The 27624-nt window shown below is 43.3% G+C and overlaps 2 protein-coding genes across 9 annotated transcripts in view; one reads left to right on the top strand and one right to left on the bottom strand.

The window, feature by feature from the left end:
• Positions 1-12646, bottom strand: part of LOC138298898 (zinc finger protein 37A-like) — a 152040-nt gene extending 139394 nt beyond the window's left edge. For 2 of the 5 annotated variants that reach the window (XM_069236911.1, XM_069236913.1), the window contains exon 1: positions 12431-12640. In XM_069236911.1, coding sequence (XP_069093012.1) covers positions 12431-12454 — 24 coding nt within the window. In that variant the 5' untranslated portion in view covers positions 12455-12640. Of the gene's footprint in view, positions 1-12430 lie in introns of all 5 variants that reach the window. The other 3 variants (XM_069236915.1, XM_069236914.1, XM_069236912.1) reach the window with 3 other exon arrangements.
• Positions 12647-12686: 40 nt separating this feature from the next.
• The window catches only part of LOC138298780 (zinc finger protein 211-like), a 199726-nt gene continuing 184788 nt past the window's right edge, over positions 12687-27624 (top strand). For 2 of the 4 annotated variants that reach the window (XM_069236902.1, XM_069236901.1), the window contains exon 1: positions 13080-13299. In XM_069236902.1, coding sequence (XP_069093003.1) covers positions 13276-13299 — 24 coding nt within the window. In that variant the 5' untranslated portion in view covers positions 13080-13275. Of the gene's footprint in view, positions 12785-13078; positions 13300-27624 lie in introns of those variants that run through there. The other 2 variants (XM_069236904.1, XM_069236903.1) reach the window with 2 other exon arrangements.

Raw genomic sequence — 27624 nt, 5'->3', positions numbered from 1 at the left:
ACAAAGCTCAGCAATCGCTGAAAAAGATGTTTTCCCAACGGGTTTTTGCAAGGGCCGACAGAGGAAGGAACCGCTTTGCCGGCTGTTCCTACCCCAACCAAGGTTCCAGAGGATACCATTACGCCTCCTATCAGGAGTATCGCCCACAGTTCTATCCTCAACGAGGCAGAGGTTTCCGCTCCAGAGGCCTCAGGAACGCAAGGTCGTCTACCCAACCAAGTGAGTCCTTTACCTCTTTCTATTCCCATAGGTGGGCGTCTCCGTCTTTTCCTAACAAAGTGGGAGGAAATCACGGCAGACCCCTGGGTTCTCAACACTATTCAAGGTTACTCAATAGAGCTCTATATAACCCCAGCCCAAACCTCCTCCCCTCCTCTTCCTCGTTTTTCCTCAGACATGACTCTACTGATCTCTGCAGAAGTTCAGTCTCTATTGCAAAAACAGGCCATCTCTTCCACCCTTCTCGACCCATCAGGTTTCACCAGCTCAATTTTTCTGGTTCAGAAGAAGCACAAAAAGATGCGTCCTGTGATAAACCTCAAGGGTTTCAATCATTTCGTAGTATATCATCATTTCAAAATAGAAACCATCCTCCATCTAAGAGACACTCTGCTCCAGCGGGACTGGATGGTCTGATTGGATCTTCAAGATGTGTATCTAATTGTTCCAATCCACCCTCATTTCAGAAAGTTTCTCCAATTCCAGTGGGCAAACCAGTATTTTCATTTTACCTCTCTTACCTTCGGGCTATCATCGGCTCCATGGTGCTTCACCAAGCTCATGAAACCGGTAGTAGCCTTTCTCAGAGCTCAGGGGATCAGACTTATCATCTACCTCGACGACATTTTATTAATGAGCCAATCCCCTCAGTCTCTCTCAACTCATCTATCCATAACGTGCTCCCTTCTAACAGAGCTAGGTTTCATCATAAACAGGGAAAAATCCATACTCATACCTTCTCAAACTATAGAATTCTTAGGCTTTCAGATCAACTCAATTTCAGCCACACTCATGCTTCCTTCTGCAAAGATCAAAACCATAAAGTCAGAGATTCTTCAAATTCTACGCAGTTCTCAGATATCTCTCAGAACGTTAGCACGAATTGTAGGTCTCCTATCTTCATCAATTCAGGCCATTTTTCCCGGACCCCTTCACTACAGAGCTCTTCAGAGGTTGAAGATTCGACATTTACGGAGAGGCCTCTCTTATTCAGGCGTCGCGCACAGAAGTTCAATGGTGGATAGACCATTTAGATGCTTGGAACGGAAGAACTATCTTCACATCAGCCCCAGATCTAGTATTAGAATCAGATGCAAGCCGAACCGGTTGGGGGGCCCGGTGTGGACCAATCTCGACTGGAGACACATGGAATCAGAGGAGTGCAAAATGCATATCAATTGTTTAGAGATGCTTGCCGGCACCTTTGCGATCAAAAGCCTTGCAAAAAGCAGAGTCTGATGTGCCATTCTTCACAGAATGGACAACATCTCGGCGGTTCGATATATCAATCATCTCGGAGGCACAAAATCCAAACCATTAGCGGAACTGGCCAAGGCCTTTTGGGAATACTGCCTTTTAAACCACATTTCGGTTCATGCAGAGTTTCTTCCTGGATCTCTCAATACAGTGGCAGATTGGCAGTCTCGTCATCTTCGGGATTCAAGCTATTGGAAACTCCACCCTTCCATTTTTCAGAACCTTCAGAACAATTGGGGTCCTCTAATAATCGATCTTTTCGCATCCTGTCTAAACTCCCAGCTTCCCCAATTTTACAGTTGGCGCCCAGACCCTCTAGCATTAGCTTCCGATGCCTTTTTACAGAACTGGTCGTTTTCCCTCAATTACGCCTTTCCTCATGATCAGCAGAGTATTGGCTCAGGTCAGACGCCAACAAGCCTCCCTAGTGCTCATAGCCCCCTCCTGGCAATCACAAGCTTGGTTTCCAACCCTCGTAGAGCTGTCAATAGATTTCCCAATATTGCTTCCTTCCTGTCTCTCCTGCTTGACCCCTTAGAACGTCCTCACCCTCTCGTTCTGGACAATGTGCTGACACTCTCCGCATGGAAAGTCTCGGGCAATCCCGTTTTTTCCCTTGCATTTCGACAGAAGCTTCACGATACATCTCTCAGTCTTGGGCTCCAGGTACAAAGAAAGCTTATCAATCAGGCTGGTCTTTTTGGCACAGCTAGTGTCTGGGAAAACACATTGATCCCGTTTCAGCTGATGTAATTTTTATAGTGAACTTTTTAGCGGCAGAAGCAAGCAAAGGTAAAGCTTTCCATACTATCAATCTGTACAGGTCAGCTATTTCCTCCAACCACTCTTTCGTTAATGGGAAACCAACTGGAGAACACTCTCTCATTTGCCGCCTATTAAAGGGAGTAAAGTTTTCCAATCCTCCTCTACGAAAATACAGTCAGTTATGGGATGTTAATATTGTTTTGAAATTTCTATTGTCATGGCCTGATAATTTCATGCTTTCTCTAGAAATGTTATCTGCGAAATTAACCAAGTTATTGTGCCTTGTTTCTATTAAACGCCTCTCAGACGTTAAAGCGCTAGATATTTCTAACCGTCAATTTACTCCATCTGGAGTCTTGCTTACTGTGGTTCGACAAACTAAAACCAATTTATCTTCGGTGTTTTACCCATATTTTCCTGACCATCCCAAACTATGTGTCGGTCAATGTTTAAAAGCGTATGAACTAAAGACTGCAGATTTGAGAACTCCTTCTCATTCCCAACTACTAATTTCCTTCAGGAAACCTCACAATCATGTTTCGGCTGCTACGTTATGCCCGGTGGGTTAAATGGCTTATGGCCTTGGCTGGTATAGATACTTCTATGTTTGGAGCTCATTCCTTCAGGGGTGCTTTGGCTTCCAAAGCTTTTTGGGCGGGTTCCCGTTTAGAGGATATTCTCAAGTCTGCAGATTGGCCTAATGACAATATATTTAACGTTTTTTACTGTAAACCTGTCAATAATGTTTCATTGGATGTAATTAATATGCTTTAAACTCGCATAATAGGAGCCTCCGGTCTTGCCATAAAATGTAGATTTTCCTATTCCCATGACGGAAAGTCTTAATTTTATTAAAGACTCGGAGGCGAGTATTATCCCTCCACTTATTTTAACTTTGTTCATTTTTTCCCACCCTTCTCTAGCACCATTGGCCATCACTCAACCTTCCACCTAGAACTTCAAATTGTTCTTGGGCCTCTACCTGTCAAGATTTCAAGACGCCATTCACCGCTTCATTTGCTACGGATCGAACTTCCCAGGATCCTTCATGGTTATCTCGGGCTTTGAACTTTTGTTCCAAGATTTTATCTTTCCTTATGGCAATTCTTATTTTATTTACCATATTTCCATTGTTTAATGATAATTGACTCTCTCGCAAGAAAAGAGGGCTGTTCGCAGTCAAGTGATGTCATAATGCATATGTATGTAATATGATTGGTTAATACTATTTGGACTACGTTTTTATTCCCATTGGCTATGTTTCCCTGGCCTTCTGGGAACTGTAGTGTGTTTCTTGACTGCTGCTGTTTATTAAAGTAAGAAAAGAAACGCATAATACTCGCCTCCGAGTCTTTAATAAAATTAAGACTTTCCGTCATGGGAATAGGAAAATCTACATTCCACAGGAGATTTGGCTGTTTCGCCCAGTGCTGTTGTATTTCTTGCATGTTTATGACTGTTCACAGAGAGCATTCAACAGTCCTTTAACTATTCTCACACCCTGTTCAGTGTGTTAGCAGTCCTAGTACCAGTACCAGTACTGCATGCGTCCAAGAACCGTGTGATGTCCCTTCTGCTTCAGCGACCTGTCTTTTAATTTTTCTGTGTGTTAGGGAAGGCTAAGTGGCTGCTGCCCATGTTGTATCTCTGTTGTGATGTGACGCTCTGTATTAAACTTATCAATACCCAAAATGATTTGCATTACCAATGCTTGTTTTAATGCTTGACATGAATGAAACAGTGAACCCCCACAAAACATTGAAGTTGAGTTTTATGTGTGAAAACGGATTAGATGACTTTGTTGAAGTTTATAACAAAGCTTACAAGCGGCTTAATGTTGTGCATACCACCTTAGACCTATTCTGGCATTATAACAAACAGCATTTAGCATGCTGGGTTAGCAGCAGTCAAAGCAAAACTATAAAGCTCACTATGCAGATGACAAATTAAACTTCGCAAAACAAACTGTCACTGCTGACGTTCGTGTAGTGCTTTTTGTTTATTAACTTTTGGATCGTTGGAAGTAGAAATACTTTTTTGGGGTGAAATCTTCAAATTATTTAACAGATGGTGCATTATCCTGTAAATGAGGAAAATCTGTGATTATGCACAAAACAATGCAGCCACAGAAAGGGATAATTAAAGTGGCCCTGATTATATGTCATAGTGCCAACTGTCAGACTTATGAAATACAAAATAAAATTTAGTTCATGACTTTCTGCTGTTTTTTCTTCTGAGCAGTTAAGTGTCAAACAGCTGAGTGGGTGAGACGGCAGCGACAATCTTTTAAATGCAGATGTGAGCATGTCACTGCTAATTAATTGGTTAATATTAAAACTCTTTGGATAAACGAATGGCGCAATAAAAGGTATTTACCAGAACAATGGGAGCAGCAGCAGTTAGAGACTCTGAAAAGAAAAACAATGTACTGTTGCTGCCTTTCTGAGTCTAATCTCGGCCTAGAGGTTTGTGTTATGTAGGTGAACAACCTGAAACGCACCCTATTTTTAATAACTGCAACATATGATGCAGGTGCTGGCACTGAGGGCTGCCAGTGCTGCAGGTCATGTGATAGGGTTACCAACCACAAAAGGATTTAATAGGTCACTAGGTGGGACCTCCTCCACCATCCAGGGTTTGAGACTCTGCCTGGTTCAGTCCCCAGACATGTTGGAAATATTTATGCTTCTCTGCCTGGGACAATGGGCAGGCTTGATTTAGGCAGATAAAAGATGGACCTCATGAGATTTCGTGCAGCCATGCAGCTATCACTCTGGAGCAGATAGGTCACTTTCAGGCTTCACCTTTGAGGAATACAATGCCCCAGACATTGGTAGTGAAGAATAAGACTGAGAGTGGTCCCTTGTGTCCGTTAGTAATGATAAGTAGTCAGCAAGAGAGAGGTGGATGACTGTGTTCCAGACGGGGAATCATACATGTGTTTCCTGAGCACCTATGGACAGTTGTGGCCCTGTATACAGTTAGCTAGATTACGTTCGCCTGCATCAGTAGTGTGGAACATGTGTAAATATACTGCAGAACATGGAACACCACTTGCTAAGTAGAAGGCCTCATTGGAGCTGAGTTTGTGAGACTCAATAGGTATTCAAGGCCTCCGATAAACAAGATAGAGGCAGTTTAAGAGTATATATGATGAGGTTGAAAATGATTTGTATTCACACAAATTCCTCACTGGATAAGGATAGAAGCCCCCTCAGGTGAAGGTAAATGACTACCACACATCAGGCCCAAGAGGCTTTGCATTACAAGAGTGAAAGCAGGGCAAGGGGGCTAATTATATAAAATGTTCCTCTGCTCTTCAGAGCAAGATCAACTATTCACATTGAAGGGAGATAAATGAAATACGATGTCGCTTCTCATTGCAAGGTGTTATTAGTGATAACCAGGAAGGAGTAGGATGCTGTATTGTAAAGAAAACAGCAAACAGTGGTGTATTTCATGTATCTGACCATATGTGTGAAGTGCTACTGTGCTTGGAAGAGGATATGACGTAGGAAATGCTTTATGATGTCAGGTTAGAATTCTTATGGGAAGAGGCTTTTTTGACAGTTGGTGAAGGGAGACGAAGAGTGTGCTGCCAAACTGCAATCGCTGTACTGTGCCAGGTTACTATCAATAAACGTAATACTTTATATGCATGTTGGAGCTTCTCCACAAAGAAATGGCGACGAGCAGACGAGGCACGAGGACTAACATGCATCTACAATGCATCTACAGACTTCAAGCCTGGTTTGCCGAATACTAGTGAAAAAGGCTGCATTGCGACTTTGAGGCTCGGTACAGGTGAAATGCAGTGTTCAAACGGAAACCTGACTAGATGTGTTCCCCAGTGGGATCCTCTGTTCACCGCTTGGGAAATGAGCAGTGTTGTCCCCTGGGATCCCCTTATTAATGTGAGCAGGCTGGAAGCGGGTTGAAGGGAAGTGCCCTGCCTCCATTTTGAATTGCATGAACTAGAACTGTCCAGGTACGTGGACAGGAAGAGCTGCAAAGCCATTTGCTTTGAGACGAAAAACAAGGCTGCAAGTCAGGCCGATTGCCAGAGCAATACAATTTTAAATCAGGATAATATTGTAAAGCCGTCACCATTTTTGATTGGGCGCAAATATGTCACTGAATAGTGCTGCTATTTAAAATGTGATAAAAGCTGTGACAGTATCATTAGAGGCCATTTTGAAAGGGGCAGATAAGAAATGAACCAACACTGCCATTTGCAAGCATTTTGGCAACTGCTCCACGAGTGTAATCATCAGAAGAAGAGGAACCAAATCTCCATGCACTGCAAACATTGTGTACTAATTACATTTCAATAAGTGAAGCATTGTAGCACATATATTTTTTTTAATTAATATAGAGTCAAACTGTTCTAATACGTGACTGAAAGCAATGGCAATAGCAACCTTGAAAATGTGAAACTGGACACCTTCACAACCTTTTATTGGAACGTCTGGGGGCCTTCTATTAAATGTGAAGAATGGACAGAGTATGTTTTAAATTATATATCTACTTTTGAGTATGATGAAGACTTTACTCAAGAGGAAAAGACAAACAAGTATTACTTCATTGTCTTCGGCCATAGGGTTTGAAGATTTTTGATTGCATTGATAAAAAAATGAAGGGCACAAGGTCAAAGGAACATATTCACAAATGTGTTAGAAGATTTGGATGCATTTTTTAAGCCCACAGTATGCGTGGAGATTGACAGGTATAAATTCGTCCATAGAAAACATAGCAAAGAAGAAACTATGGAAGATTTTTTTGGTTCCTTAAAAAATTGGCATTAAAATACCGATTTTGGTTTCTGCATTATGAGCTTATTTGAGGCCCAATTATCATGTATGTAGCTAATCCCAATATACAGGAAAGCCTTTGGGAAAAGGTGAGGCCCTTTTAGAGGAAGTAACTGATGTAGTAAAAAGAGAAGAACTAACAGGAAGGTGTGCCAAAACAGTGATTTCTGAGCAAATGGAGAAATCTGAAAAAGACACAGAAACAGCTCCCAAAGTAAATGCATGTTCTACGAATACAATGATTAAAAAAAAGCAGAGAAAGAACTAAGAAGAGTTAGGAAAAACTATGGCTAGTAAGAAAAAACAGGTGTGTAAAACACAGGAAAGAAAGTCCTACAGATGTGGCAATAGTGGCTATTTTACTAATGACAAAAGATGTCCTGCACGTAAACAAAAATTCTCTGGGTGTGGAATTATAGGTTATTTCAATAAGGTTTTATAAGGAGTGCAGGAGCAGGAAAGACAAAATTGTACAAATTCTGAAAGAGGAGGCATCCAACTCAGAGGAGTCTGATGGCAATGACACAAATATGTGCATACTGAACATTAAAGAGGAAATAGAAAATCAACGGTCGGACACCCAGACATTGGAAAGGCAAACTTCATCAACGCTGGAGAAAATAAGAGGAAAAAAACAGAAACCTGGAAAGAATTTAGGTGGCTATGAAATAGGTTCCACACATTTGTTATGTTCCCAACATCAGAACGGTCTCTCTAGTCAGTCAGATCCATGTAATACTAGTGCTCACATGGTTAGTACACCCTACAACCCAAGGGTGTAACAATGGTTCTAGAAAAAATCCTTGGACCAGAATTATAGCGATACCTTTACCAAAACACTCCAAACAATAAACGCTCAAGTATGCAATTACATTCTAAGAAAACACAGTAACAGTGACATGTTCCAAGATCCATTTAATGGCGTAGGTTTCCCAAAGTCCATATGTTTATAGGAATTCAAGCTGTACAGTACCTAAACAAGAGAAAATCAAAGGCAGCCGACAAGTGTTTCATTAACTCGACTTCTTCAAGGCTGGTATAACAATGTATGTACAGGATGGTGAAGCGATAATCAACTCATATTGTAACACAGCTAAAATGTTGCTATACACGAACAGTAAAATATTGAAGGGAGGTGCTGAGTCTTCCAAAGCGCTCATGATAAGCCAGCGCTTATCATGGCCCTTCGATTCTAAATACATTAGCTATGGTGGTTTTTATATGTCACAAACTATGAAAAAGTGAAGATTTATGATTCCTACAGTCTTATCACGGCTCTGCGTTCCTGACCTCTTTGGAGGACTCAACGCCTCCCTTTGATATTTTACTGTCGGTCTATAAGCACCATTTGGTTTTGTTACAGTATGAGTTGGTTACACCTTCATCATCCTGTACATACATTGTTATACCAGTCTATAAAAAGTCAAGTCAACGAAACACTTGTTAGATGCCTTTGATCTTCTCTTGTTTATGTACCGGATGGCTTGCATTTCTATAAACATATGGACTTTGGGAAAACTACACCATTAAATGGGTCTTGGAACATGTAATTGTTACTGTGTTTTCTTGGACTGTAATTGCAGTACTTGACAGTGTATTGTTAAGAGTCCTTCAGTGAAATTATTGCTAAAAAAAGAAACCTCTCTGTGACATGGATTTTAGGGGTGTAAAATTGAAGATAGTGGCAGATTCAGGTTCACCGTATAGATTTGTAAATAAGGATCTTTGGTCTGATAAATTTGTCCCTACTTTGGGAGAATTTCTCAAACCACCAAATATTTCACCCAAACGTTTCGCATGGGACAATATTGATATGGTAGGATTTAAAAAAATGATTGTTTAACTTTAAGAACAGGCAGGCAGAATGTAAATTGTATGTTTCAAAAGAAAGACAGTCTGTATTAGGGTGGAAAGATATAGGACACTAAGGAATGATTTTCAACCTAAATAGTCTTGAACCAGTTATAATCTGGCAGTCCGAGACTGAAATTGAATCATTGATTTTGGAACATTTTCCAAAGATTTCTGAGGAAAGATTCGGAAACTAGAGGGGCTCCAACACCGCATCATATTGAAGGAAGATGTTATACCGTGCATCCATAAAGCAAGGAATATTCCCAGTGAAGTGAGGGAGGAGGTTTCAAGAGAACTGGACAAACTGCAATCTGCTGGCATAAAAGAACCAATCGAGTCATCTGACTGGATGGCCCCATTAGTAGTAGCTAAAAAACCTAGTGGAGAACTAAGGTTATGTGTGGATTTAAGGGATTTGAACAGAAATATGTTGGTTGATAAATTCTCTCTACCAAGGATTAACAAGATGTTATCCTTGAACAAAGGTGTCAAGTGGTTTAGCACAATAGATCTGGCTGCTGCTTGCACCAGATACCGTTGCACCTTGACAGCAGAAAATTTACAGTGTTTTCCACACCATTTGGGTGTTTCCAGTTTTTGAAGGTTCTCTTTAGGTTAGCATCAACTGCTGCCATGTTTCAAAACTTGATGCATGAGTTGTTCAAGGGAATAAAGATGGCCCTGCTTTCTCAGGATGCTATTCTAGTTATGGGCAAAACAAGGAGGGAACATAATAAGAACCTCAAACCGGTGTTGGAGAATTGTTGCCTCTACATAAGTAAGATTGCAAAGGAAAAGGTTACATACTTGGGTCATGAAGTAAATGGAGAAGGAATAAAGTCCAAAGCTGACTTGGTAGAAGCTGTAAGGCATGCTCCGTTGCCTAAAAACAAAGATGATGTGAAGGTGTTTTTAGGGTAAGCCGAGTACTATTCCAAATTTGTTAGCAACTATTTTAATAAAATGTACTCAATTAGGCAAATTCTGATTGGTCTGAAAATTGTTAGATAGCATTCAGGAAAATGAAGGAGGATATATGCAAGACCCCACCTTTACAGGAGTTTGATACTGACCTTAGAAGCATTGTTACAACAGATACTAGTTGTAAAGGACTGGGGGGATGTATTGACACAAATTCATTCCTAAGGAAAAGAAGATGTAATAGCTTTCACATCACGGGCACTATCACCAACTGAGAAGTATTGAGTCATAGAATGGAAGGCACTTACTTGCATATGGGGTCTGGAGCATTTTAAACAGAACATATGGGGGACCTGTGTGATGCTACGAAGTGATCACAGAACTCTCACAAAATTTCTAACCATGTAGGGAATGGCCAACGCATCTCCACAGTTTGCATGTTTTTTGTTAAGGCTGTTAGGATACAACTACACTGCACAATACATAACGGAGTGAAAAATAGGATAGCGGACTATTTGATTTAATTTCCCCTTCCCTTGAAGTTTGTGTCTATGACTGAAAATGAAGAATGTTCTGTTGCTGATGTACATAAGAAAAATACTGGTACAATGTGTGAAGAATGCTTGAGTGCACAAGAGAACGATCCCCCTTTGAAGAAAGTGGCGAAAGAAATGGTAGAAGGATGGCCTAAGAAAAAGTTGCAGAGTAAAGAATTGCAAAACTTTTGGGAATTGAGGCATGAACTCTGATTATCACAAGGGAATATTTTGAGAAATGGCAGGTTAATACCTGAAAAAAGATTACTAAAAATGTGCCATGGAGGCCACCTTGGAATCTTAAAAACAAAGATGAGTGTGAAGTATGAAGCATGGATAGGGACACTGAAGTGGTGGTAAGAGAGTGTGTATACTGTGATGAAGCAGATAAAACTAGAATGACTATAAGACCTCCATTGTGTCCTGTAGGAGCCCCAAGCATGCCTTGGGAAAAAAATAATTATTGATATCTTGGGCTCGAAAAGGGATGAGGACACAAAAAGTTTGTTGCAGGTATAATTGATCATTTCTCAAATTGGCCTGGGGTGAAAACTGTTTCCAGGACAGACTCAGAAAAGGTTGTTAAATTCCTAGACGGAGTCCTATTAAGAAAGGGACTATCCAAGATTATACTAAGCAACAGTGGGCCACAATTTGTATCTGATGCTTTCAAATCATTTGTGAAAAGAAATGCTATCTCTCACAAAACTACATCAGTTTATCACCCTGCCGGCAATGATGCAGTTGAGAGATTTAAAAGAGTAATAAAAGGCGTCATTCAGCTTGCTATAAATGCAAAATTAAATTGGAAAAGTCATGCACATGGTATGGATATATATTGAATCACCCCTTGTGATACGACAGAATACAGCCCATTTGAGCTGAGAGGCAGGACGGCAATATAGAAGGACAATTTGGGTTGGATGTCAGAATCAAGGAGAGTGGATTGGGCACACTGCAGTAAAAAAACAGGTTATTCAGAGCTCAGAATGCATGCAAAGAGTAGTTTAATGTTAAGCAGAAGTGCAAACTGTGTATTGTGAAGATTGGAGATAGTGTGAAGGTGAAGAGACCTTGTTTGATTACCAATGGAGAGAGTACTTTTTCAAAACCATTACAGGTGAAAAAAGTATTATGTAATTCACTTCCCCTGATCGATGGTAAAGTCTAGCATTTAAGCTGCATTTCGGCGTTTAAGGAGGGGTTATGTAGCACACTGTCGCCAATAATGAATGGTTTTCACAGGAATCTTTTGAGATGGTGAGTCCCAGGACAGAACTGGTATGGGATGGCAGAAATGTACCATTCTTCTTCAACTTTGGAACAAACTGAAGTAGAAGGAGACAACTCACATGGTAGTCCACTTCTATAGCTGAACAAAGTGTAATGGAGACAAGAAACCAGGGTGTTGATCCAGATCAACAGTAACCAAGAAGGAAGCATGGACGGTATGGTAGGTGTCTTAATATACCACAGAGGCTCAAGAGTTACATTTGTGAATAGTATTTTATTATTTCCTTCCGACCTTGTCGTTACTGACGTAAACACGTTCCATTTTAATTACTGCATGTTTTAGTTTACAGGAAATTGTTATATAAAGGTGGGATGTGTTATGCTGTAAAGAAAATAGCAAACACTGGTGTATTTCATGTACCTTACATGTATATCGTGGTTCTGGGCTTGGCAGAGGGTATAACGTGGGAAATACATTATGATGTCAGGTTAGAATTCTCATAGGGAGAGGCTTCTTTGACAGTTGGTGAAGGAACACGAAGAGTGCGCAGTCAAACTATGATCGCTGTACCTTTCCAGGTTACTATCAATAAACTTAATACGCTATAAGCGCGTTGGATCATAGGAATCTATCAGTATAGTATCGTGTGGTGCACGAAACGGGGTTCTGAACTGCATTTCATTTCAGACATTTACAGGGGCAATGTGCATTGCAAGTGACAATTGGTGAACGGTTATGCAATCAAAATATAGAACGTCCTCCTTTAAAATCTGTACTGTTAGGAAATGCTCTGTTCAGTCAAACGAACCATTGTCTAGTACGGTGTGACTCACCTCATTACGATCCTGTCGGGACATTGCTCTTGAATGAACGTGCCGTCAGCTCAGTTTAGAGCTTGGGATCTGATCAAGAACAAGCGCTGAGGGGATATTTGCTGAAAACAGACACCAGGCGTACAAAGCTTATTCCACAACATTGGACCTGTCACTTTGACTTATTTTAGTGCGCACGCCCAGAGAAAAAGACACTAGTCATCAACACAGCATCCACTAACCAGGCATCAGGGCTCTGGAACATGCGCTGTGACTTCCTACTGCGCATGCGTAGAAATACTAATCACAAACAAGGTTTAAAAGTCATCAGAAGATCTGAGCATGATCAAGAGAAAGACGCAATTATCAATTTGAGTAAGCTTAATTTATATGTAGAAGCTGACGCCTTTCGAGACAGATATTCCTCAGTATGATTGTCTTTCGACTAAACTTTATTTTTGCAGGGTAAGCAAAGAAACCGAAAATGTCATTTTAGTGGATAAACATGCTTCTTCCTCTGAGTCCGTCAAATGGAAGACTACGGCAAAGAGCATCGAGCGTTTCTACTTTGAATACCTTCCTGCACGCTCTAACGCAACAAACTGGGCTTGCGCTGGGAAGTGACGTCTTTCTTCTGAGCACAATCATTAATATTAAAACCACTGTACGACAGTAAGCTCGGACTACCCCTGACCGTCATTACGTTTTGAATTGTTGTTCAGTTGAAGTTGCTTTTGTGACTTCCGGACTGCTTCGTCTCTCGATTTTGTTTTCAAGGCGAGAGGGAGGAGTATCTGTTTTTACCAGCGGTCGTGCCCAGGTCTTGAAATTCCAGTTGGAAAATTAAGTCGATACTCTGAATAGAAATGTCTGAGGTAGAGTCAGATAAGGTGAGTTAAGTGGAGTAAAGCCTGGTGTTCGTTGACGATAGTAGTCCCAAGAGAGACCTTAGACTGACACCCATACCTCTCAACTCTGTGGCTCTCGCATGAGCGTCAGACATGAATTTAGAGGGCGATCGCGCAATTGGAAGGCTATGGATGCATGTTGTTTTTTAGGAGGGGTGTATTACCAAAGGTGTATTCAACGGCTAAACGAAGGTGAGTTGAAATGGATACTCACCATTGTCATCTGTGCTCAAGACCCTTTAGCTCTTTCATGACTACGGTTACCGCAGTGCTTGAAATGGAAAAAATAAAGTGCAGGTACTCTGTGCTAGAGTACCTGCTTGTTTCTGAGAAGTGCCGGTACTCCCTAATTAAAAGTATTACGTTTTTCTTGAGATGTGCCGGTACTCTCCCGCTCAAAATAGAAAAGTGCCGGTACTCCGTATCGGACAGTACTGGCCCATTTTCACCCAAATGTTTTTTTCAATTCTTAGTATTTCCTTTAACAAAACGTTGGTTAAAGCATGTACTCGGTATCGTACAGGCCTGTAGGTCAGCCTACCAGTGCCAGAAGGGCTGGTCTGACAGGCCAATTTGGGTCTGCCGTTGCTTTGGCCTTTTTTGGGTCTGTATTGTGGTCGGATGGGCCGGTTTTTACTGTTGATTCCCCGATATTACCACAAACATTACCTGCAGCAAGAAGTCTTCCATACCTTGCAAAGCACCCATGCAGCCTGTCTGTAGAAGTCAAAATTTGCAAAGGGGGATGACTTTTTAAGGTATCTGATGTGCTCGTCGGGGGTAACTTTTATTTTTGTGTCTGAACCTATTTTTTTTTTTGTCTCTGTTGTACACTGATGCTGCTACCTTGTTTAAAATCAGCGCAACGAAGGAAACTGTTTTTAGGAGTCACTGATTTGTTAACTGAAAGCCCAGGACTTGAAACGTGGTGTGGTGGTGACATGGGGGCATCTGTTAACCATATCCATGACAGGAGGCTTAAAACGAGTGACCATAGGCTCTGTTACTTTATAACCTTAGAAATACCAGAGGAAGCCCTCGCTTCCTAGGGGACCTTGCCTTAAATTTTAGAGTTGACGTGTTATTAACTTTGTTCTATCATGTCTGAGGCATTTGTAGATCAATGTAGCGGGTTTAAGAAGAGCCAGTCAGTACACTCATTTTGGGACTTGCAGAGCGGACTAATGAATGGAGATACCCATGCTCAGACCGACGCTCTGCACTAAACAGTTTTTTTTTAAACATTCAGCAATGTTGTCACTCGTGGATGTTTCATGCATTGATAATAAGCAGTAAGTGATACAGGCTTAATCAAAAAATGATGCCATAAAAGGGAAGCAGGGGCGGTATAAAAATTGGGAGCGGGTAAGTATCCAGGTGTGCGAGACACAGCGATGATGTTGGGTGACAACAGGATTGGGACAAAGAGGAGGGGCCCCTGGGTCTAAAGAGGGTACGTACATGCCCTTGGTACTACAATCTATACCTGCGGGGCAGAAATGGCATCATTTGTGGGCGTTTCATCCTCTAATGTTAACAGATAGTCTCTTAGTGGTTGTTATATGTCCATAGGCCGTGACGTTTGTTGCTGAAGCCAGCATAGATCTCAGTAGTACGATAACAATGAATCAAGACCTTTAACTAGTCGGCTTTAGTGGGAGCTTTGCCACTGCCTCAACATATTGTGGTCTGGCACTTAGCCACCATTAGTGCGGGTGCCACTGTGGCAAAACGCTTGTTTGTTTACCTCTATCCCTTGGGCTGGAGGGAGAGGTAAACAAAGCTTCCAGGGTTGGAAGGTCCTTTTGACTCTTTTAAAACCTACTAACATGCATGTTTTATGGGTTTCCACAAGCTCTTCTCTAATCTTTTCATATACTGGGAAGGGTTGGATATTTACTCCTGACCAGGGCAGAAATAAAACTTCTTCCAGGGTGGGGAAAAGTGGTTGGAGGGAAAGTGAACCTGTAAACACTCAACATATTTTCGAACGAACAAATCTACACATTCTGTTCATGCTGAAATACAGTGTATAAATATCGAGGAGTACGATCTGGTCTACTTCTGTAAATGTTAGTGAATTCATGAAATATGTAAATCTGTGCTAATGCAAAGACATAATACCATACGCAATTTTGACTTTCTTAAACAATTGGGCCCCTTATTAGGTCTAGCATTAACCAAGACCTTTTTGTTTTTATTAAAATTCCTTCTTTCTCTCTCTCCATCTGTTGGCTGCCTTCACTGTGAGTGATAGCACTCTGCTTTTTCAGAAGTAGCATATCAGCACACAAAGTAGTTTGGTTCAGTGCCAGAAACTACTGTGGCAATGTGTGCTTTTGAGACCAAAATATATTTTTGATGTTGCCAATGTTTGTTACAATGGTGAAGGCCTGCAGTTCCCACAACAATAACGTTTTGCAAAAGTCAAAATAAGACATGCATTGACAAAACCAAAAGACTGACCACCACTGTCAGACCTATTGACTTTGCCAATGCTTGTTTATTTTCATGTTTGTCATAATCTTGTTAAAATGGTTTCACTGATGTTCCATTATGAATATTATTTGAAAATACTAGCTCCAAACCATTTTAATAAACCTATGATTCAAAGAAATGATACCTAAAATTTCACATTAATTTCGCAAAACGTTTTTTTCCTAGTTGCATTTTTTTGTGAACATTTTTATTTTGAAGGCAAAGAATTATCACTCTTGCTTTTAAGCTTCTGCATATATTTTCATCTAATCGGAAAGCATTGTGGGAGCATTACACGTAGACTCATATTGTTAAACTTTGCAAATGTGTGTACAATTTGTTTTACTGGAACCACTGGCAGTAGTGCAGTCCGAGCTTACAGCGGGTATTTAGAGTGCTCTCTCTCATAATAAAGGCTTCATGTTAATGAACAATAAATACAAGCACAAACAGCATAAACATACGGGCACAAATATTACCTCAACTGCAGAAAATTCTCCTCCCTTCTGTATAATGAGGTACTGTAATCTGGCAGCCAAAGGGTTTGTTCTGCAGGAGGTTGGGCCTACAAAATAAACATCAAAACTTGTCCTTGACCCCACATCGGGCTATAGGAATTCCACACCCCTGGCCAGATCCCTGAATGGAGAGGCTTGACATATTCCAACAGTTCCATTAGGGAATCGGGTACAATAGTATGATCCACCATCTTGGACAGAGTCGTCAGGACTTGAGGCCAATACAGTTGAATAGCAGGACAATTCCATGTGAAATGAGCAAAGTCGGCATGAGCAGAGTCACACTTGGGGCAGTGGTGAGAGCACAAGGGGTTAATTCTTGACAAAAGGCTTGGGGTCGTGTATGTACAATGTAAAAATTAAAAATGCAACAGTTTATGTCTGTAGTTGAGCGAAACATATTTTGTTTGGGTGCAGCAGAAGCACCAGATTTTGTCTGATATGGTTTTACCCAATTCACGTTCCCAGGTCACGCGTACCCCCTATGCACATGGCGGGTGCATGGTCAGGCAGATTGATAAAGGTAAGATATTAATCTGGAGCTGTCTGTCGACCCAATCATTAGTGTCAGGGGAGAGAAGTCGGGAGGCGGGCGTGGATAAGTCGGTAAACGAACTCACAGTGTGGCATGAAGTCTGCAGAGGATGAAATGATCTACGTTTGCGGGAGCTCCAGTATTCGTTAGAGCAGTGTGTGATAACCTAGCCCTCGGGGAACAAGTCGCCCATGGTATTTAGGTGATGTTTCGAGTGTGTTTTGAACAAGACGTTCCTGAGTCGGAGGTAGCCGAACAAGACGTTCCTGAGTCAGAGGTAGCCTGGGGTTGTTTTTAAGCAGTATGGTGGGAGAATAGAGCTCCCCTTGTCCCAGATTATCTCTTCAATTTCATCCATGCCCAGCTAGTGGTACTAAGGCTCGGAATATATTCAGGGTTGTGGGTAATCCTCAACATTAATATGGAGGAAAGGGGATATGAATCCAGCATGGTCCCCCTCATTTTTCAGGTAAGGGATGGTACCAGTAATATGAGAAGTAACATTGTACCATCAAGTAATATAACTGGCGATCAGGTCCTTCAAGACCACTGTTCTCATACAATAACGTGAGGGTCTCCCAACAAATGCAAGGGCGACGACCTACCCATACACTCGAATAAGGAGGCCTCTGTGGGTAGCAAAAAAGTATTAGTGAGAGGAATTGGAATGTTCTGAAATAGGTATAAAAATGTGGGAGGACTAAAATTTTGATAATGAAAGTGTCCAACTGTGGACGACAGTAATTTAGTCCACCTCTCGACTTGTGTGGCAAGTTTCTCAACTGCCGGACCATAAATTAGGCAGATTACATCTCTCTTTTTCTATGTAAGATGATTCCCAGGTTTCTTTAATTGAGATCCTCACACCAGGTGAAGGGGGTACTTCAGGATGCAAGGTGTCGTGGCATCTTTGAGGGGGAATAGTTCTGACTTATTCCAGATAATGGAAAGCCCCGATAGGGTGCCAAAGCAGATAACTTCACAAACCAGGGTGCCAGATGGACAGCGGGGTTTCTGACGAATGAAAGGATCTCATCTTCATAGATAGAGACCAGCCGCTGGCCTCCATGGATTAGCAGACTGCGCTGTAAGTGATGAGCCTGACGTTGGCGGACTAAGGGGTCTACTGCAATAATAAAAAGAAAGGAACATAGGGGGCATCCTTGACTCATTCTCCTTGATATGAAGAACGGATCTGTAAGAGGCCATTCATGTGGATTTAGGCTTCTGGGGAGCATTATGAAGATTAGGAATCCACAGGGAATTCCCAGTTTAGCCAATGTTGCTCAGAGGAATGGCCATTCAAATAAATCAAACACCTTTTTGGCATCAAGGAGGGCAGTTACTGCGGGAGGTTTGGAGGAATATGATTTAGTACCGCAAATATAATGCAGAGGTGAAATGTGGTAGAATGATGTGGTACAAAGCCTGTTTGAACAGGGGAGATGATTTCCTCCATTGTTAGAGACGAGTGTGTGTTGATAACCTTGCTCAAAATGTTATTGTCAAGGTTCAGTGAGGACAGTGGGTATGTATGATTGGGGTTTTTTGTTGGGTTTAAGTAGTAGGGTGATCACCACCTCTCTCACAGTGGGTGGTGGCATGCTGAGATCAAGGGGCTCTGCATATACATTCAGAAGGCGCAGGCTAGAATATGTTTGCAGGCCTTGTAGAAATTGTCTGTGAGGCAGTTCGAGCCTGGGGCCTTAGAGTCATCCAGTGTGTCGATCACTTGGACTATCGCGTCCTTAATTATGGGGACAGAAATAAATTGTTGCCTGCCGACTGAAAGCAACATAATTGCGACCTCAGCCAAATAAGTCTTGATAGCAGTAGGGTCTTCTGTTGGGCGTGAAGTGTATAAGAGCTTGTAGTATGTGAGAAATTCTATGGTGACTCCCTCTGCGTCTGTAACCACTCACCTGCATCTTTGTGGATTTAACGTGACTTCGGAGCTATGTGGGTTGGGACTGTGCAGCCACCCTAAAGTGAGGCCTGCCCTATCCCCTTCGCCAAACCTCCTGGCCTGAGTGTATTTTCCGAGGTAGTCCACCTCACAGTCTGCTAGTGATGCAAAACTCGTCCAGCAGCTCCAGTGTTCTGCCAAGAGATGCTTCTTTACCCTGTCCCATTGATTCCCGATTAAGAGCAAGAAGCTCATGCTCTAGGCGGTCTAGGTCGCTACGGATAGATCTGAGGATACCAGCTTCTTTGGTACTGCATATCCCTCCTATGTAAGCCTTAAAGGCTTCCCATAGAGTTGCGCAAGTGGAAATGGACACAGTTTTTAGTGTGTGGTATTTGTAAATGGCATCACATATTTCAGCTCGAAAGACCTTGTCTAGGAGAGTGTTTTTGGGGAAATGCCACTGGATGTGTAATCCGCCAGTGTCGGGAACCTTCAGTAGTAAGAGGGTGCATGATCAGAGAGTGTGTGTGGGAAGTGTGTCATCGGTTAACCATAGAAGCGCACCCTTTGAGATAAACCAGTAGCGTATGCGAGCCCAGGCATTGTAGGGGGCTGAGTAGAATGTGTAGTCTTTGTCTTGGGCATAACTCTCACTCCATGCATCTGTTAAATGGTAGGTATCCATAATGTCCCTTAGAGCGTAAAGGGCACAAGGTTTGCCAATCATGTGTGACCCTGTGTAGCAGAGTTATATGCTAAGTTAAGATCACTGCCTAGTAGAATAAAGTCTACCTCTGTCATGCCCATTGCAACTGATAGGTCTTGGAAGAATTTAGGAGAGTCTGTATTAGGTGTGGAAACATTGATTAACAGGAATAGCCTGCTGACCAGTTTTCCGGTCAATATAACATATTGGCCCTCTGCATCTGTGATGCAGCTATAATGAGTATACAGAAGTACAAAGTGCAGGCTCCCCGGGAATAAGAACTGTAAAATGCAAGTGGAGCCAAAGGTACAGTTGTCTCTGCAGGGGTGTGGAATTTATTAAAATATCTACTTGTCCAGGGGACAGGTTGCTTCTCAAATCTACTTGTCCTGTAAAAAGATCTACTTGTCCCTTTGGTGCCATGTAGTGTGGCGACAAATTATGGCAGCAATCTCATTATGTAAGAGCTCTGATAATAGCGTCTCTGATTATGCCAGGGCTACTACCTTAGTAGGGCTTGAATACTTGCAGTTTCAATCCCTACTGTAGCAATTTCCTTATATTTCCACCTTTCTGCAGATCTGCATACTGGGGCTGGAGGAAGCAGTAAGCAATAGTTCCAGGGCTGGAATGCCTTCGAGTCTGCAAACCTACTAACCTGCATGTTTTAAAGATTTTCACCAGCTTCTCTCTAATATTTTCCCATAATAAGAAAGGTTGGACATTTACTCCTGCCAATGGCAGAATTAGAACTTCTTCCAGGGTTGGGAAGAAAGTGGCTGGAGGGAAAATGAACTTGCAAATGCTCAATAGATTTTCACATGAGCAAATCTACACATCGTATTTACCCATGCTAAAATACAGTTCACAAATATTTTATAGGGGTACGACATATACCATGGGTGCACTTTTGTGACTTTCTTTAAGAATTTGGGGCCAAATGTCAGTAGGTTCAGATTTGCGACCCGCAAATTGCGAGTCCGAGAGACTCGCAATTTGCGAGTCGCAAATCCGAATGTAGGATGGTGTCCCTGACACCATCTGTGATTCGCAAGGGCTTCGCAAATGCCCACCTCATGACTAATCATGAGGTGGGTCGCAATTTGCGGCCCTCACAGGGATGGTGGCCTGCTGGAGACAGCAGACCACCATGTCTGTGACTGCTTTTTAATAAAGCAGTTTTTTTGTTTTTTTTGTAATGCAGTCCGTTTTCCTTAAAGGAAAACGAGATGCATTACAAAAACGAAAAATGAAACGTTTCCGTTTCATTTTTTCAGAGCAGGCAGTGTTCCGCAGGACCACTGCCTGCTCTGAAATTTTTTTACAGTGACATTCACAATGGGGAAGGGGTCCTATGGGGACCCCTTCCCTTTAGCGAAAGTGTTAGCACCCATTTGAAATGGGTGCAAACTGCGATTGGTTTGCGCCCGCGTTCGCGGTCACAAAACAATCCTACATTGCACTGTGAGTCGCAATTAGGAAGGGAACACCCCTTTCTAATTGCGAGTCGCAAACCTGTTTTGCGATTTGGTAACCAGGTTACTGAATCGCAAAACTGGGTTTGTGCATCGCAATGTGCTTTTTGCACGCCACAAACAGCGAAAGTCGCTGTTTGCCACATGCAAAAAGCTACCTACATGTGGGTCTTGGTCCCTAATTAGGTCTGGTGTTAACAAAACATTTTGTTTTTATTAAACTTCTATTTCTCTCTCTTTCGGCTGGCTTTACTGTGAGCGATCGCATTCTGCTCTTCCACAAGGAGCATATTGGCACACAAAGTAGTTTTGTTCAGTGTCAGAACTACAGTGGCAATCAGTGACGTAACGAAACTGGAGGGTGCCCCTTTGAAAAGAACATGGAAGAGACCCCTCTCCAGACTCACTCAGGCCAGGTGCTGTGCTGAAGGGGCCCCCAGGAGGGCAGCTGCAGGGCCTTTGTTATGCCACTGGTGGCAACGTGTGCTTTTAGAGTTCAAAAATGTTTTTTTTTTTTTTTTTTTGCCAGTGTTTGTTGCAGTGTTGAGGGCCTGATAGCTCCCACAACAATAAAGTGTTACAAAAGCCATGTCAAAACAAGACACGCATTGATGAAACTAAAAGACTTATACAAATATGTCAGATCAGTTGGCTTTGTCAGTGTTTGTTTATTTTCATGCTTCCCATAATCGTGTTGAAAATGATTACACTGATTTTCCATTAGAAATATTTTTGGGAAATACTAGCATGCACCAACACATTTTACTAAATGACACTTCATTTGCATCTAATCAGAGAGCATTCTGGGAGCATTATACTTAGCCTCATAGCCTAAACTTTTCAAACATGTGTATACACGTTTTTTTTTTTGTACTGGAACCAACGTCAGTAGTGAAGTGTGACCTTAAAACATTTATTTACAGCACTCACCCTAATAATGAAGGATTTCAAATAATGAACCATAAATACAAGTTCGAACAGCATTATCTTTTGGAAACACATTACCTCAACTGCAGAGAGTTCCACTCTCTGTAAACAGGCAGCCAAAGGGTTTGTGCTGCAGAGGGTTGGGCCTACTTGTCCCAAGGACAAAGTAAACATACCTGCTTGCCCTTTCTGGGTTTGTTGAGGCCACATATATTCCAAGTTAGACTAGTGACATCTAGGGCTCTGGTGGTTTTCTGATGGGGCCCCATGTAATAGGAGGAAAGCATGTGTTGTTGATGTGTGATGCAGTATGGCGAGGGGAGTGCAACAACATTAAAAAAAAAAACATTTTCAGAAAAAACATGAAACAATCCAACCCATCTCCCCCCCCCCCCCCCCCCCAATCCCTCCTTCGTAGGAGACTTCTGGTGAATCCCAAATATGAATTCAACCAATACAGTGTTAAACATCACAGTATACACCTCAGTGTGGTTGCAAGTCCCCAGAGCCCGAGCCCAGCTGTAGCGCATGAAAGCATAATAGTGAGTGTCAGAGCAACAGGCAATCAACTCTCTAGATGTCAGCATCTTACAAATATCTGGGCTTAGGAAAAAAAACAGTTAAGAAGGCACCATTAGTGTTCCATGCGCATAATAAAAACTTGAGGGGTCATGGGCAATCAGTGGGGTCATGAGCAGCATCTGCTGCAGAAGTGCTGGGAGAGAATCCAGGGGTGTCATGTCGTGGGGTAGCGCTATCCCCATCTTGTTGCTTACAAAACATAAGGGTCTGCAGGTGTTGTGAAGATCCAGTATTGTCAGTTGATTTCCACTCATAGGCGAGCCGAGTAGAGCATGGCATACCTGTGGCCCTGTTTCCATAGCAAGTTCTTTACATCTGAGAATTTCTGTCGTTCCTCCTGCCGTACAAGGGTGAAGCCCTGATGTTGGAGGTGCCCTTGCTCAAGGGCAAGTTGCAGGCTCGTGTCCCTGTCCCGGTAGTGCAGAAGATGGGCTACTATCAGTCTCAGTGGGGCACCCAGAGAGGGCCTTGGGCCGAGGGACCTATGAGCACGTTCAACTGTGAATGTATCAGTGAACACTTGCCTGTCTAAGAGGTCAATGAGTAGGTTTTCAATGAAAATTTCTGGTCATCCCTTGATGATAGGTTCAGCCACTCCTGCTATTCGGATGTTATTGCGATAGGAGCACTTCATGATCCTCATTCTTGGCTACTGCCAGTTTAAGGAGACGTTCCACTTGCTCCAGTCTTTTAGTGATCGCCCCTGTCGAGGCAGACAGTGTGGTGGTCTCTGCGCCCTCCCGGCAGACCAGCTGACCGCTAAGGTTGTCAAAGTGGGCATCTATGGACTTGAAGCCAGCACGCAGCTCGGCCACGATTGCAGCAGTACCGTCCACCATCGTTGACTGGGAGGCTGTAAGCAGGTTCTCCTCTCCTCTATGTCCGATAGGGATTGTTGTTGCCTCAGGGCTGATCAAAATTGAGTTTCCTCTGACGGGGATCCTTGTGGCCCATGTAGCTATAGAAAGGAACAAGTCCCTATATGCTGTGGAGCACTGGAGGGATATGGCAAGGCCAAAGGGCAGTGGGGAGCTGATGTGGTGCAGAATGGAGGGACTGAGTAACTAGGAACCCGAGTCACACGTGCCATGAGAGTCAGATCAGAGGCGCATGGTGCTGCAAGGCCTGTCCAGTTATTCAATGTGGGGCTGGATCGCCACAGGAGGCACACATGTGATGAGGCATTTCTGCAGAAGACTGTTGGTAAATAGAAAAGGAGGGGGGCGGCAACAAGATGTATGAGGTTGCCTACATCTGCCTTTCTATCCTGGACTTCTATACTGCCCTGTTCAGTGGGGTAGGGATGAGGTGAGAATGGCCCCCGGATGATGATAGGAGACACGGGAGCCAGTGTAGGGATGGGCTTGTAGTTAGGGCCTGCAGGCAAGGGGGCTCACAGCTTCACTGACGATATTTCAGGCCAGGTGGGGAGCCACAGCAGGGGTCTATAAAACAGCAAGGGCAAAAGACTGAGTGATGCAGCAGAAGGGACAGTGCGGGCCGCCGGCAGCACAGGCGGGTGGCCCAAGGCAAGGCATCATCCTTGCCACCCCCTCACTGCTCCTGCCCAGCTAGGTGGGGAGCCCACCTCACATTGGTCATGGCAGCAGGTAATGCAGGTCACGGGCTCAACTGCAGATCGTGCCAGGCAGCGTGTCATCCCCGTAGCATCCCGGGGACCGCAGTCACAGGCCCAGGTGCCGACAAGAGGCACGCAGTAGCTCCACTCTGTGGCTTAGGCCCAGGGGGGCGTTTTCTCCCACCTCCAGTCGCCATCATCCATGACCAGGCCGCCGACAGTCCAAACTTGAACCCTGCTGCTTGGGATCCATCGCACCACATAAGTGCTCGGCGGTCACACAGTTGAGCCATTAGATAGTGGAATTCTGCAGCCCTGTCCCCAGGCTCGCCCATGACACCGTGGGGCCTCGGGTGACTGCTTCAGGCCTTCAGACCTTCCTTGTGCCTTTTCCAGAATTTCAGCCTCCCTGCAACTCCCCAGGGAGCGATTTGGCCCCAGGAGGTCACAAGCCAGTTTGAAGCATGCACCGGTGTATAAGATGCTGTTGGAATGGAAGCTGTTCTGACCATTTAGGGCTGTCGGATAAGGAACTTCAGACCCATGCAGCCATCATGGTTGGCGGCTTGGCTACGCCCCCACTAATTTGTTGATTGTTAACAAGTATGAGCCTGATTATAAGTTGGGCTACAAATTGTGTCTAACCCAGGTGTTTCCTTCCATGAAATATGGAATAAGATGTACTATTAGCACATTGCTCCCAGTGCGCTAAAGAGCAAAACTCACACTAATGCTTATTAGCAGATGTGCAGTCAGCACTGTTTTTTGTGGACCCATCATAATAGGATGCTGTGGACGCTGGATGCTGAACCTGTGTTTTTGGCCCACAAGAAAAATAAAAGAGCGATGATTGTAATGCTTGAAACATTAAACACAACCACAGATAATGATAGTATGCCACATTCTAGTCGCTTGTTTTTTATGTATTGTGCCAGTACACATGGGGACCAACCATCGGAAATCAACCATTTACTGATATGGTAAACCATATTATTATCCTCAGCTTTTCCCCTACTCTTTCTTCCACTGTTTTGCTTAAGCTTACTCTAGATGCAACCCTGTTGGTGATCCCACCACGCTAATCAACAGTCTTTTCCAATTTTCTACCCTCTACCTGCACACCCTAAAGAATATCAAACTGATCTTGTCTCTTCTGCTTCTAACAAAAAAAAAAGCAACTCACTCATTCTCTCAAGACTGGATTTGTGGCAGTGCTATTCTAGAGATAATTCTGAAATTTGCTCTCATGCCCCAGAAAACTGTTCTGCACGCTGCACCTTGACTTGTGTCTTCTACCAAGAAGTTCAGTTACATCTCCCTAATCCTCACCAAGATACAGTGGCTTCCCATTACAGTTAAAATAAAGCTCAAGTTGGGTTGTGTAGCCTGCAAGGCTGTCCATTTCGACTCTTTGCCCTACCTCTTCAACCTAAAGAAACATGTGGTCCCAGAGGTTTCAAGGAGCAAAAATAACCTTCTCCTTGAACTTACTTCCTTCAAGATCACCCACATTGAGTAACCATCCTTCTGAGGAACTGCCTGTCTTGTGTGGGGCTCTATCCCGGCAGACTTGAGAACGGAACCCACTCTGATATCCTTCCTCAAGTACCTGGGCATTTATGTCTTGATATTGTAGCTGTTGTGTTGAGTCTTACTTCCTTCACTTACACTTCTGTAATGTATTGCTAGTGAGGCCTTTTTCAAGTTTTCTCACAAAGCAAACACTGCTACACATATTCCTGCACCTAAGATTCCCTCACAAGGTTCAAGTGACCATCTAGCTTATATTTTCTAAACTATCACACCACTGGTCTATATCGTGACTCACCTTTGCCAACAATGATAAGATTACAGATAATTCAAAATGCTGCTGGTAGATTTCTCATACATGTAGAGCCAGAAGCACACATGTCCCCTGCCTTGAGGGCCCTACACTGGTTGCCGTGTCCAGAAGATCTACCTTCAAGCTGTTTTGTATCACACACAAAGCAATAGATGGCAAAGGACCACTATTCAGCAGGGGAAAAAAAAAAACAACAAATTCATATACCAACGGAACCTACACTCAAGAATAGCTCCCTGGCTCAATATTCCTACATAGAAGAAAAAAAACATGAGTAGAACATCATTCTATATTCAAGTTGCCAAACTATGGAATTCACTACCCACACACATAAGATCTATGGACAACCATCTTAACTTGAGAAGATTAGTCAAGAGCTGGCTCTTCCCCACTTGACAGCTGTTAGACTTGGCATCCTTGACGTGGTTTCTCCTAACTTTTTCCCCCCCTGATCTCCTGTTTTTCGGACTCATTTTTGCTGGCTTTTAGGATTCTTCACATTTTACCACTGCTACACAGTGCTAAAGTGCAGGTGCTCTCTACTCTAAAACATGTTGATATTGGCTTATCTACAATTGGCATATTTATTTACTTGTAAGACCCGAGTAAAGTGCCCTATAGATACCCAGTGCCTATAAGTTAAATGCTACTAGTGGGCTTGTAGCACTGATTGTGCCACCTACTACAGTAGCCCTTAAACATGTCTCAGGCCTGCCACTGCAGAGCGTGTGTGTGTGTGTGTAGATTTAATCTGCCATATCGACTTGGCAAGTGCACCCACTTGCCAGGCCCAAACCATTTTAATATTACAATCAAGTCACTCCTAAGGTAGGCGCTAGGTAGCCCCAAGAGCAGGGTACATTGTATTTACAAAGTTGGACATGTATTTTTAAGTTGAACATGTCCAGGTAGTGAACAACTACTACATTTTCATTACTGCAGGGCCTTTCTGATGGATACAACTACCTGTGGATTCCTCACCTCATGAATACTCCCATGGCGCCAGCATTCTACGGAAATCTTCTTACTAGTCTCTGCACGTCGACGAGGACGTCACTGTCTCGCACGCGACGCCGTCTGACGTCATACAGGCAATAAGAGGTCCTCGACGACGTGCGGACGTCAGTTCCCTTTTTTCCGTGCATTCGAAACGGTTATCTTCGAGGGAGCAACTGTTACTCTTGCGGTTACAGTGTATATCTTGCTGCGTACTCTTTCTCTGTGGAAATAATGTCGCAGAGAAAGTCTGGATTTAAGCCTTGTCGTGAGTGTGGAGGCAAGATGTCGGTGACGGATCCTCATTCCGATTGCCTTTGGTGTTTGAGCTCCGACCACGACGTCTCGACTTGTGATTCATGTCAGCACATGAATCCGAAGGCCCTTAAAGAACGTGAGGCGAAGCTGTTTATGGCCAAGTCAAAGGAGAAGCATCACAAGAAGTCTTCTCCAAAACATCGGCGTCATCGAGACTCCCGGCGCCGTAGAGAATCTCGGCGTCATTCAAGAGAGGCTCGTTCCAGGTCTCCGGATCGGCGCCGAAAGACATGGGAGGTCAGCCCCACGGTGACGCCGCATCCTTCGACGCCGTTGCCCTCTCCGGCGTCACCAACTTCGCCTGGACAGGCGTCGGTGATTGAGGTATTGGAGCCTCAAGTGTTTTCTCCGGCGCAGACGCCGAGGCCGGCGTCAGGGTCGCCTCCGAGACAGGCACCCCAGTATCCGGCTTTTCCCACCCCTGGAGCCGATAGTTCCGCA

This window comes from Pleurodeles waltl, chromosome 1_2 (assembly GCF_031143425.1).
Source record: "Pleurodeles waltl isolate 20211129_DDA chromosome 1_2, aPleWal1.hap1.20221129, whole genome shotgun sequence".
Classification (NCBI taxonomy): domain Eukaryota; kingdom Metazoa; phylum Chordata; class Amphibia; order Caudata; family Salamandridae; genus Pleurodeles; species Pleurodeles waltl.
This window is presented reverse-complemented; position numbering and strand designations above follow the sequence as displayed.